Raw genomic sequence first — 13,539 nt, forward strand, 5'->3', positions numbered from 1 at the left:
TGCTCGGGTCCCTGATTTATGCCCTGCACTGTGTCACTGGCACTCCAGAAGTAGAGGCTGCTGTCCTGGGCTGTGCATTTGTCACCGTCAGAGTTGAAAACTCGAGGTCTGGGCTGCTGATGGGGAACTTGGCCTCGCTAAGCTGTGCTCATAGGTTACCCTGGAGCCCTGGTTAGAAGTTGCAATCAGGGTGAAGCTCTGTTCCGGGAGCTGGAGATACCACAGCATCGTTGTTGCCTGGATGCCCGTGACGCGGGACTCGATCTTCACTGAGGTCCATTCTTGCAGATGGCCCAGCTTGGGTGTCAAGAGACGAGGGCACCCAGCATGGGGCCTGGAGACACAGAAACCAAGGGTGAGAGGCCTCAGGCCGGGAGCCCTACATAACCCAGGCAGATACCTCAGCCTCGCGCCACCACTCTTCCCCCAGCTCCAGAGAGCCCTATTTATTCTGTGAAATCTGCCTGTCCTGCACCCAGGATCACAAGCCACCCCCCTGACTGGTCATCTCTCACCTTGCCCTTTAGCTCTTAGAGAGGACGGCCGCTCCTTCTCACAGTCACACGCACACACGCACACACTCATATACACACACCATACACTCACACACTCATATACACATACAGACACATTCGTATACACACTGGTACACGTGCTCATACGGGCACTCACATACACACTTATACACACATATTGTATGCACACCTGTACACACACTCATACAAACACTCACACACATGCACACTCGTACATGCACTCACACACTTTTACGCTCACACTCATACACACATTCCTTCACACACACACTCACACACACATTCACACACTCACACACACACACTCATACACACACACACAAACACACACACACCCTCATGAGGCACATACCGGGCCCCAGGAGCAGAAGCAGCACCAGCAGCCTCCGGAGCTGGCCTCTCACCACACCTCCCAAGAGACTGGGTCCCTACTGTGCGTTCTTCTCTGCACCCCTAGGGGGTTTCCTGGGGGATGCCCTGGTCTGCCCCCTGGTGTTGAGCTCACCAATGGTGCAACCCGCATCCATTTCCCAATCCTTGGAGAACCAGGCATTGGCGAAAGGGGACGCAGGCTTTCTAACCCAGCCTCTAATTTTAGAAGAGATAAGCTGAGACCTGGAGCTTTGAAATAGTTTATCCACCTTCACACGGGGTAGCCATGAGTCAGAATCACCTCAATGGCAGCTCACAACAACAACTGTGCAACTTTCTTAGCCGTATAAAAGGAAAGGGGGTATCTGTGTAATGGATGGCATTATTGTCAGTTCTCTGCTTCTGTGCAATGTTTACAAAGTTATCAGACTAAGACAAATTGTGGTTGTTAATCACGACACCTGCTGGTGAGCAGAAGTCCCAGGCTATAGGTTCAGTGTCTCTTCAGAACTCTGACGAGAACAAAGGAGTCTGGTGGGTCAATGGTTAAGCACTTGACTGAAAAGCAGTTTGAACCCACCAGCTGCCCCACAGGAGAAAGATGTGGCAGTCTGTTTCCATAAAGATTACAGCCTAGAAAACCTTATGGGGCCGTTCTACTCTGTCCTGTAGTGTAGCTATGAGCCAGGATTGCCTCCACAGTAGTGGGTTTGGCATTTTTGGTGATGAGGACACCCCTTCGTTATCTCAATGTGGCATTTACTTCAGGACTATGGCATGACTGTTCCCCTCATAGAATGATGGGCCTAATTCTAGAAGTGTTTGTTGATCATTGCCCGCAGGTCTCTGTGTAAAGCAACATGGAGACTGAAGGATAATTAATTCGAGTTACTTTACTGTAGTGGACGTCATAGTTGAGTATTGGTCCATGGAAACGGGTCCTAGGAAATTTAGGGAATTTCCTTCTGCTTTGAGTGTGCTGGGCTACTTGACCTGCAGGATTACTACCAGAAACAAAGAGCAGTTGCAAAGAGTCTGAGGGTTTTCTCCGAAGCTTTTTACTTTCATTTTTATATACCCTCCTTTTAGTTCATTTTATACCACAGCAGCAGTTTCATGTGCCTGCCTGGACTGGAGGAGGAGGGCAGGGTGTGGACACAGAATGCCTAGGCCTGTAGTTGGGACACGTTTATGCACGGGAAGGTGGCGGCTGTGCTTCTCTGTGGCTTGCTGCTGGCACAGAGGTACAGAGCTGTCTGGTTCCTTTGGGCCCGTGTCACCGCCAGGGGAAAGCGCTCCTTCTTCTCCCGAGAGGCGCTGTAGCCTGCAGCTGCATCTCCTTCCTGGACATCATTTGTCATAGGTGAGTAGTAGACCAGCTTCAGCCCCTGCCCCGGGTCCTGCTGGTACCAGTACATGGCGTCATCACCGAAACTCTGTTCACAGTCCAGGCTTACGTCCCGTCCTTCCTCTTGGACCAGGTATTTTGGGGTCTGAGAGATTCCAGAGTCTGTGATGCCTGTAAGGAAGCAAAAGAAGCTGCAGCCCAGAGAGGAGGTGCTGATGCTGCTGTCACTGGGGGGCTGACAGCAGATCATGGCGGGTGGGGCAGGAATCCTTTCCTGAGCCCACACTCACCTGTTCCCAGGAGACAAAGGGCCACATAGCAGAGGACCTGGCTGCCCATCATGGGGTGGGGTCTCCTGGTATCACCAGCACTTGGGGAGAGAAGGGAGGGAGAACACTCTGGGCACTCCCTGGCCGAATATATGAATTCCTCAGAAGGCTAGATGAACAGGTGTCAGGGACCCTGAAGCCACTCAAGCCGGGCTCCCGAATTCTGCAGATGAGGAGACTGAGGCCAGGAGACAGGAGTCAGTCAGTGCACCTCCTCGTGCTTCTCATGGCCTCTGCATCCTCCTTTGCCCTGAGGGCGGCACCTCCATACCTCCCAGGCACACCTCCATTGACTGGCCCATCTGTTTTACCTTCTAGTTACTGCGATGGTTTGATTGCCTATATGAGCTCACAGACACTCTGGTCGCGTACGATGCAGGATGCCACGTGATCCCATTATCTTTCTCGGGCAGGAGTGTCCCCTGGAGTCCGTCATAGGTACCTGCAGCAGCCGTGGAAATCAACACACCACTCACGTCTGCGGCTGAGCAGAGCACGGTGGCTGCCCTTGGGTCCATGAAGGACCTCACACCGAGGTCTTGCCTCCACTTGGCCACTTTCTCTCTGGCCAGTTTTAGGTGTTCATTTACATCAATTCATTCTCTTGGCTGTTTCCTGGTCTTTCGTCAATGTCCTTTAGTCATATCTATATACATGTATGTATATGCACACACATATATACATATATAAATATATGTATAAATATATATAAACAGATATATGTATATACACACATATATACATATACATCAGAGCCCTGGTGGCACAGTGGTTAAGAGCTAACCAGAAGGTCAGCTGTCCGAATCCACCTGCTGGTCCTTGGAAACTCTATGGGTCAGTTCTACTCTGTCCTATAGGGTTGGTGTGAGTCTGAACAGATTTGATGGCAATGGGTTTTAAAGTCCTCATGGCAGTAGTCCTCAAACTTTACTGCTAACAAGAAATCTTCAGGGGCTTGGTAAAATTAATATGTACTCCTTAGCCTACCTCCAGATATTCTGACCCTGAAGTTCTGACCATACCCTGGAACAGGCCTTATGCCTGTACCTCGGGTGACGCTGAAAAAGTTGTCTGCACATGACATTTTCAAAGGTTTTGAGTAGAGATTTAAAAAAAAGACTAAATTAACAACAAAAATAACAAGAAAGGACAGCTAAGTCATTAAACTAAAAGGTTAAAACGTAAATGGAAATCCTGATGGTGTATTGCTTAAGAGCTACATCTGCTAACGAAAACATGGGCAGTTCAAATCCACCAGGCGCTCCTTGGAAACCCTATGTGGTAGTTCTACTCTGCCCTACAGGGTCGCTGTGAATCAAAATTGACTCAACAGCAATGGGTTTGGTTTTGGTTTATATTTAGGTTCTGAATACTGCATTAAAAAAAAAAAAGAAAGAAAACAAGCAAGTTAATGGGAAACGGTATGAATGAACCTGAGCTGAGAGAGATCTCCAGGCTTATTGTACGGTCAGTATTGCCAATTCTTCAAAGAGGTCAAGCAGGCAAAGGAGCAATCATATCTTTGTTCTGATTGTAGGCAGTTTGGACTGTTAGGAGAGCGGTTTCATCAGGGTGGAAGTAGTAGTCCAAGAGAAGGCTGACAAGAGCATCCAGAGGAGTGACTCCCCTGTGACAAGAGCAAAGGTTTCAGCCACCAGGAATAACAGTGGATTTGGAGGGGACCATGAATGGTGTGCTAAGGAACACTCTTTATAGAGAGCTAGAAAAGGAACTTGAAATGTTCTTAGCTGCTTTCAAGTTGGCCCTGGCTCATGGCAACCTCAGGTATAACAGAATGAAAAGTTGCCTGGTCCTGCACCATCTTCATCATTGTTGTTATATTTGTGTCCATTTTTTCGGCTGTTTTGTCAGCCCATCTCATTAAGGGTCTCCACCTTTTTTGTTGACCCTCTACTTTGCTGTCCTTTTCTACTGATTGCTCTTTCCTGATGATAGGTTCACAGTGTGCGACTAGAAGACTCTCCATCCTCACTTCTAAGGAACATTCTTGCTGTGTTTCTTCTGAGGCTGATTTGTTCATGCTCTAACAAGAGGCCATAAAATTACAGCAGCAAAGTGAGAGCTGCTGTTTCAAGGCGTCAGAATGAAATTTTGTCTGAAAAAAGAAGTAGGTTTGGACTTCTGAGGGTAAGACAAATTAGTTCAGCTTATATTGAAAAAAGGAAGATGTGTCTAGACAGAACCTATAACTTTTTCAAAGCTGAGTAGCTGAGTGGTGGGGTGGTTAGAAATGGCCAGTTTTGTGGCCAGAATGGATTACATAATTTTAACAGAGCTATGTTGAATTCTTGGTCTGCTCTATGTAAATGTAATGACCCACCTAGGTAAGTTAATAACCCAGCGGCTCGCTACACCTGTATCGATGTTGAGTGTGTTGTCCCTACTACATTTCAATCACACACCTGAGAACTGTTTACTTGTCTGCACCTCCGGTACCTTCCCACTGATAACACACTAGTCTGCTCTTCTCCCTCAGCTTTATAGAAACCAGTAAGTGACTTCGCAGATTCTGAGGTTGTCACACTTAAAATTAGTATGTTTTTTCTGCTGCCCAGGTTTAACCCCTTAAAAAGAGATTAACTGGAGCATTCACTGGCTTGGACATTGTTCTGAAAGCTCACATTTGATCTCCTTGCCATTTCCTTCTCTTTTCCTGGGGTCTCTGTATCCAGCAAATACACTGACAATTCCCCTGCTCACTTGTAATGGACACCTATTGGGTGCCCAGGTGCCTAATCTGGGAATTCATTTCCCTGAAATCCTCCCTTCTTAATTCATAAAGTCAAAGGGCCAGGCCCCAGGTGCGCTGTTCAAAACGACACAACCCCTGTAACTAGAGTTGGGTTTTCTAAGAGCATGTTCTTGAGAAAAGCAGAGCCAACCTGTCCTGTCTTCTGGATTTTGTAACGTAGGTTGAGAGAAAGTCAAATTGGTCTCTATCAATGTGGTTGGAAGACTACAATCAGAATCTATAATCTTCTACATATTATGAGATCTAAGAAATGGAGAAGGCAACTTATAATAAGGAAGAATCATGACACAAACAAGGTGAGAAAACAAATGAGTTGTAAAGTCGGCCATGTCATTGTTGTAAGACTTCATTCCAGATTGTTTCTGAGAAATTTCTTTGCTCTTATTTTGATGTTTTATGGAGTCCCTGGATGATACAAATGGTTAAGTGTGTGACTACTAACCAAAAGTCTGGCAATTGGAACCCACCCACATGTACCTTGAAAGAAAGGCCTGGCAATCTGCTTTTAAAAGGCCACAGCCTTGAAAGCCCTATGCTATGGAGCGCAGTAATATGCTGCACAGGTGGGGTCTCCATGACACCAGCAATTGGTGAGTCTTTTTCAGGTGGGACATGTCTTCAGCCTTGCAGTAAACTCCCTGTTGGCAAAGGGCAGCTCTAGTTAGCTTCTCTTACTTCCTTCCAGCCAGAAAGCCACCTGCTTCCTGCACTGGGCCACCATGAGCTTGTGCATCTAGAATAGCTGAAGTTTCACAATGTGGACAGACGGCTGGCACAGTGATACATGGCTGAGTCCTGTAGTGCCACCAGCTGGATCTCCAAGCTGCAGGCTGAGTCTTGGTGGCACTCAGCTGAAAATCTCTCCTTGGGCATCTCATTTCCGCTAAGGACATATTTGTTCTGGAAGGAAATCAAGAACTTGAACTCTTTGGTTGGAATCTGTTGATACCAGTGAACACAGCTGTGTCTTATCGTCAGGACGCAGTCCATGTTCACTTTCTGTCCTTTCCTTTTGAGCAGATATCTTGGCCTCTGGGTGACTTCAGCATCAAGGGAGCCTACAAGGGAAGGAGACAGAGATTATGGAGTGAGTCCAAGAAGAGGATCTGGTGACATGGGCATGGGGAAAGGCTTGGGGCTGTGGACTAGCACATTCGGGACAGAGATTTACCTGTACCCAGTAGGCAAAGGACCATAAAGCTGATGGCTACTGAGCGGATGGCAGAGTCAGGGGAAGAATGGAGGCAGATGGCTTTCTCAGAGACTTCCCATCTCGTTTACACAGCTTGTCTGTGATGCGGCCACTTCATAGAACCCAGCGGTCCTCAGTGTATGGCTCTGTGCCTGAAAAAAAAAAGAGACAGCAGAAATTCAGAGAACATGGAGGGAGCTTTACCCTCACTTAAAGGAGAGACCATGTGATGTTGTTAACTCATAGGTAAATCGTGCTTAATTTGCCTTTCTTTGCTTCTCTGTCTCTGCTTTTCTTCCTTTAAAAAAGAAAGGTCTTTATTGTTTTTCTCCCATTCCCTACCCTTTCTACTCTTGCAGAAATTCCCGCCCACCCCAGGTAACCAACCAGTAACTTTATGTGGATTTTCTGAACCATTTTCAGGCTCTTAAACTCATACTTGACTTACATTTTTAGGCGGACAACCTTATCAGTCTTTATGGGTTTTGTGATAATTCAGAACACCATTCTCACCCAGAGATAAATTATAAGACATCACACTCCCTTATGACCAGGCCCAAGGTGTCTCATTTATTTAGGCCATGGGAAGCCCATCTCCCTCAGTGCTGTGACCCTCCTTTTTGATTTTCCCTGCAGCTCTCGTGTGTCTCAGTGGATTTTTTGTGCTCTTCCATATAGATGACTCCATCCTATACATCTCCAAACATACTCTCTTGCAGTCTGATTTAACTATTTAGGGCTTCCATTTGACCATTCCAACATCATCTCCAAGTCCAGATATGAGCAGTCTGTAGAGTAGTGCCTTTTTCCCTAAGATGGTTTCTCCCCTGGGGGATTTTTATTTGGGAGGTATTTCTGCTTTCATTCTCCTATTAATGTACAAGTTGCCCCAGGTCTGTGCTGAAAGCACATGGATCCTTCTGGCAGACTGAAGACCGTCAGAGTAGATCAAATGCCAGAGAATCAAGTTCATGTGCACTGGGTTTCCCCAATCCTTCACATGATGCCTCTTGTATTTCTCAGCCTCTAACTTGGATTAAGGAGCCCTGGTTGAGCAGTGGTTAAGAGCTTGGCTGCTAACCAAAAAGATCAGCAGTTCTAATCTACCAGCTGTTCCTTGGAAACCCTATGGGGTGCTCTACTCTGTCCTAGGGGGTTGCTATGAGTAGGAATCCACTTGATGGCAACAGGTTTGGTTTTTGGTTTTAATTTAGATTAAAATGAACAATTAAAAAGAAGGGAAGAAACAAGTTCTTACTTTTCTGCTGAAGGGGACAGAACACATTTAACTTTAAATCAATGGTGCAAGGAAGAGTGGGTGAAGTTCATCCTGGAAACATATCACAAACTGAATATTGAGGAAACTACCACAAACTGAGTATTGGGGAAAATACTGGAAACTGAACTTCAGGCCAGTGTAGCCACTTTTCACTCTTGGCATAACTGACAATGGTTTTTGCAGGTTTATGCCCAGCTCCTGCCTATAGATAAGATCATGGTAGCCATAAACCCACTTCCTGTTGTGGCTGTAAGAGGGGAGGTGGGCCCTAGAGAAGGCCCTTTTATCTGGGAAACAGGAGGTTTATGAGCAGAAGGGAGGCAAGGGCTCATCTCTGTGTCTCTACTGCTGGCACAAAGGTACACAGCCGAGTCCCCCAAGCCCGGAGAGCGGATGCCAAGCCCACAGAAGGAAGTGTTGGGCCGACTGGGTTGGAAGTTATCAGAGGTGTCTGTTTCATTGTTAAATTCTGTATTGAAGTAGTAGAACAGCAGCTTTGGAGCTTGGCTATGCTTCTGCTGGTACCAGTACACGGCATTATGATTCAGATTCTGCGAACAACTCAGGTTCACCAATTTTCCTGCCCTGGTAACGTGGTGTTTTGGACTTTGGATGACCATAGCACCCATGGGACCTGTAGAGAGACAAGGGATACTTAGAGCTGGAAAGAAGCTGATGTTGCTGCCACAAAATAAAGTCACAGAACTGAGGAGGAACCCAGTTCTGTCGAGTGGGCTCCGACTCATGATGACCCACGTGTGTCCGAGTAGAACTAGGTGCTATAGGGTTTTCAATGGCTGGTTTCTCAGAAGTAGATGGCCAGGCATTTCTTAGAAGGCCCCTCTGGGTGGACAGTTAACAGGTACGTGTGTTAACCCTTTGCGCCATCCAGGGACTTCAGAGCTGAGGACAAGAGCATCTTAGTCAGACATCCTTTCGAGCCCAGGACTCACCTGGTGTCAGAAGACAAAGAACCATGCAGGGGAGAAACCTGGAACCCATGGCAGGGCCAGAGTGGGAGTGCGGTGTCTGTCTGTTCCAGGCTCTGATCTCTGGATCGAGGGAGAGAGAGTTCAGAGTCCCTGGTCCCTGGTAGATAGATTTGCCTGTGGTGACAGAGCTGCTGTTGACATCACAGAATGAGGTTCACCCCTCTGTGTGATATTATACCCAGCTTCCTTCTTGGCAAGGAGTCTGGGCGTGGCTGGGTCAGGCACAGAGCAGCAGTTGATCCCCTACAGCATTTACTGCTTCTTTGAGACAGGGCTTCCTTATTTGCCCCTGCTCCATGTCCTTCCAGACCTCTCCGCCCAACTCCCTTTTACTCAATTCCTATAGGGTGGCTCACAGCTTAAGGAGCCCTGGTGGCACAGTGGTTAAGTGCTCAACTGCCAACCTATCAGCTGTTCTGTGGGAGAAAGATGTGGTAGTCTGCTCCATAAGGACTTACAACCTAGGAAAGCCTATGTGGCAGTTTTACCCTGTCACTTGAGGTCAATATGAGTTGGAAACAATTCGATGATAACAGTGTTTTCTTTCTTTCTTTTTTTTGATATAGGGTTGCTCAGAGGTCCCTCCACACATGCACAGCTTTGCAAACCTGCTGAGATACTGCTTTTGCACCTAACCCCCACATCACAGATGGATGACTGATATGTACAAGCTAAACAAGCGCTGTCGCGTTGACCCAACTCACAGCGACCCCACGTGGGTAGAGTACAACTGTCCTCCATAGGGATTTCAGTGACTGAAATTTTGGAAGCAGGTCACCAGGCCTTTCTTCCAAGATGACTCTGGGTGGATTTAAACCTCCAACCTTTCAGTTAGCATCCGAGTGCTTCAAACATTTTCACCACCGAGGAACTCTGTCTGCAAATTATCTCCACCCTGATACATCATTCCAGCCCAGGGGGTCCTCTATCTATGCCCACTTTTTAGAGGGTGTCTAGAAATTCTCGACTACTCTTGACTATCAGTGGCACCATGATGCCTCCTTGAGGCCAGTGGGGAAGTCTCTAGAAGCTCTCCTCCTACACTGGTCAAAGGAAACCTGTGCACTAGAATGAGCTACAGTGGGGCTTAGAAAATCTTCCAGGTCCTCACTGTGCTACCAGACCTGTGTGGTCAGACCACCTCACTAGTGGACTGGGGTGATTAAGTCTTCTAGCTCCTTCTCTCCTTTCTTTAACTCTGACTCTACAGTACTCACTGCAGGTGTTCCTGCCTTCCCCATGACCATGCTGAGTCTCTTCAGATTTTGGGGGAAACGGACAGGAATTTTACTGTAAATGCCCCTGATATTCAGTTTATATACAGCTTCCTACGGCATGTTTTTTTTCTCCCCTTCTATAACCATAGCTTTTCTTCTTGCCTCTTTCTAGAACACCTCCTCATTGGGGGTCTGTACTACAGACAACATCTTATAAGCAACCCATGCCATTTACACTAAAAAATGCCAGCCCTGTGGAGAAAGGAAATTAGCTTTAATCTCTGAAAATGAACCTGGCTTTCTCACTAAAAAATGGCAGTTCGAAAACTGGCTGGAAATGAATATATTCTACACAAACGTAACTTTAAAATAACCACCAACACCACCATCATTCTCATCAAGCATCCTTCAAACCAGCAGTGAATGGATTTTTCTTCATTTTTTTTCCTTCAGGGAAACTCATTTCATCTTACTAATAGAAGACATATGAGGAGGTAGTCACTTCCCAAGTCCCAAGCATTTCAGATTATACCACGGGGTAGGTAAGCAAGGAGCCTTCTGGAGTTACACCAGAATAACACACACAGAAATAAGCCCGCTGCTGCTGGGTCAGTTCCGACTCATGGAGACCCCACGTGACACAGTAGAGCTGCCCCATAGGGTTTTCTTGGCTGTAATTTTTACACAAGCAGATCTCCAGGCCTTTCTTCTGTACAGCAGCCCAAAGTGCAGCCAGGACGCTCCTCAGAAGTGAGGATGGTGAGATTTCATCTTCTTGCTGTGGCAGGCCATCAGGAGGGACCAGTCCCTGGGGGGGGACATCATGCTCCAGAAAGTAGAGAGCGAGTGAGAAAGTGGAAGACCCTAACGGGATGGATTGACACAGTGGCTGCAACAACGACCTCAAACATATTAACGATTGTAAGGATGGTGCAGGACCAGGTCACATTTTATTGGTTGCACATAAGGTCACTACGAGTCGGAGCCAACTCTTGGGCACCTAACAACAACAACAAAGCTACTAGAATCAGTACTTCGCTCTTGTACCTGTCTCTGCCCTGCTATATGCAAGAGGGTCCCTTTATCTGGAAGGTGAAGCCTGAGTCTTAGCGTCCACATATCTGTTTTGCACAATAACAACAAAATGTTTTCCGATTAAGTCATGCAAAAAAGTAGTCCTCTCACCTTCCCTGTACCTGTTCTTACCTGTTCATTCATTAACCAAAGCACTATGTCGTTCATCATGGAAATTTTCTCATGAGTGAAGCACTTGCTTGGCTGACTTATATCCCACTTTTATCTCGAGGGCCCAGCATGGTGACAAGACGTTGTCAGATGGTCTAGGAAATCTGAAGTCCACGTTTACCACGGAAAACTCACACATTTTATAGATCTATCTATAGTGAGTTTTTCCTAACATGTTTTTCATGATTAACATGTGGCAGAGTCAAGACAACCATCCAGGTTTTAGAATTTTCCATCCAGGGACGTCTCCATGTTGGTGTCACTTTATAGGCCCAGTCCCATGCCCGTTTTCTCGGTTTCACACATGGTGCCCCTACGCTTCACACTCACTCTCTGTGTATATAACGTACACACATATACACTCTCTACACTAACACACACACGCACGTTCAATCTCTCTCTCTACACACACACACACAGTACACAGACACACACACTCCCAGGTGTCTCAGTTCAAGGAGCTGCGGTTTCCTACCCTGCACACTCCTCCCACAGGGCTCACAGACCCCTGGGGAGAAGAAAGGGGCATCCGGGCAGAGGTTCTTGCTTGGGTCCCTGATCTCTGCCTGGCACTGTGTCACTAGCACCACAGAAGTAGAGGCCGCTGTCCTGGGCCTGTGCACTGGTCACTGTCAGAGTTGAAAACGTGAGGTCTGGGTGGTTGATCCGGAACGTGTCCTTGGTAAAGCCTTCCTCATAGGCGATGCCGGAGCCCTGGTTAGAAGTTGCGATCAGGGTGAAGTCCTGCTCTGGGAGCTGGAGATACCACAGCATCGTTGTTGCCTGGATGCCTGTGACGCGGCACTCGAGCTTCACTGAGGTCCCATTCTTGCAGATGGCCAAGCTTGGGTGTTGAGAGACGAGGGCACACAGTGTGGGGCCTAGAGACACAGAGGCCAGGGGTGAGTGGCTGCAGGCCAGGAGCCCTACATGACCCAGGCAGACACCTCAGCCTCGCGCTCCCACTCCTCCCCCAGGTCCAGAGAGCCCTACTTGTTCTGTGAAATCTCCCTGTCCTGCTCTCAGGATCACAACCCCAGCCCCCTCAGTGGTCATCTCTCACCTTGCCCTTTAGTTCTTGGAGAGCACGGCTGTTCCTTCTCACAATTACACACACACACACACACTCATATGTACACACCATACGCTCATTCACTCATATACACATATAGACACATTTGTATACACACTGGTACACATGCTGATGCAGGCACTCACATACACACTCATACACACGTACTTGTACACACACACACTCACAAGGCACTCACACACTTGTACACACACTCACACACTCATACACACTCCTTCACACATATACACACACTTACACACACTCAAACACACCCACACAAACACACACACACCCACACGAGGCACATACCGGGCCCCAGGAGCAGAAGCAGCACCAGCATCCTCCACGGCTGGCCTCTCACCACACTTTCTCTCAAGAGACTGGGTCCTGCTCTGCGTTCTTCTCTGCACCCCTAGGGGGCTCTCCTGAGGAACGCTCTGATCTGCCCCCTTGGGATGAGCTCACCAATGGTGCAACCTGCATCCATTTCTCAAAGGTCAGAGAACCAGGCATTCCCAAAAGGGGGCTCAGGCTTTCTAATCCAGCCTCTAATTTTATAAGAGATAAGCTGAGACCTGGAGCTTTGAAATGGCTTATGCACCTTCACACGGGGTTGTAATGAGTGGGAATCGCTCGATGGCAGCTCACAACAATAACTTCGCAACTTTCTTAGCCGTATAAAAGGAAAGGGGGTATCTGTGTAGTGGATGGTGTTATTGTCAATTTTTTTCTTCTGTGCAATGTTTTCAGTTATCAGACTAAGACAAATCATGGTTAATCATGACAGCTACTGGTGAGCGTAAGAAATCCTAGGCTGTAGGTTCAGTGTTTCTTCATGACTGTGAAGAGGACAAAGAAGCCTGGTGGTTCAAGGGTTAAGCACTCGACTGCTAACTGAAAGGCAGTTTGAACCCACCAGCCGCTCCACAGGAGAAAGATGTGACAGTCTGTTTCCATCAAGATTACAGCCTAGAAAACCCTATGAGGCTGTTCTCCTCTGTCCTATAGAGTAGCTAGGAGTCAGAATTGACTCCACAGTAGTGGGTTTGGTATTTTGGGTGATGAGGACACCCCTTTGTTCACTCCATGTGGCATTTACTTCAGGACTATGGCATGACATTTCACCTCATAGAATGATGGGCCTGATCCTGGAAGTGTTTATTGATCATTGCCCGCAGGTC

The 13,539-nt window shown here is 47.4% G+C and overlaps 3 gene segments (V, D, J or C); all 3 read right to left on the bottom strand.

Annotated features, from left to right (window-relative positions):
- Positions 1-1,992: 1,992 nt before the first annotated feature.
- On the bottom strand, positions 1,993-2,595 carry LOC126081537 (T cell receptor beta variable 19-like). The segment is given in 2 exon segments: positions 1,993-2,427; positions 2,547-2,595. Coding segments are annotated over 2 exon segments (402 nt in total).
- Positions 2,596-5,976: 3,381 nt separating this feature from the next.
- Positions 5,977-6,584, bottom strand: LOC126081538 (T cell receptor beta variable 16-like). The segment is given in 2 exon segments: positions 5,977-6,416; positions 6,530-6,584. Coding segments are annotated over 2 exon segments (333 nt in total).
- A 5,197-nt stretch (positions 6,585-11,781) lies between these two features.
- Positions 11,782-12,726, bottom strand: LOC126082144 (T cell receptor beta variable 20-1-like). The segment is given in 2 exon segments: positions 11,782-12,164; positions 12,668-12,726. Coding segments are annotated over 2 exon segments (414 nt in total).
- Positions 12,727-13,539: the final 813 nt, after the last annotated feature.

The sequence above is a fragment of the Elephas maximus genome, chromosome 8, assembly GCF_024166365.1.
Source record: "Elephas maximus indicus isolate mEleMax1 chromosome 8, mEleMax1 primary haplotype, whole genome shotgun sequence".
NCBI classification, from domain to species: domain Eukaryota; kingdom Metazoa; phylum Chordata; class Mammalia; order Proboscidea; family Elephantidae; genus Elephas; species Elephas maximus.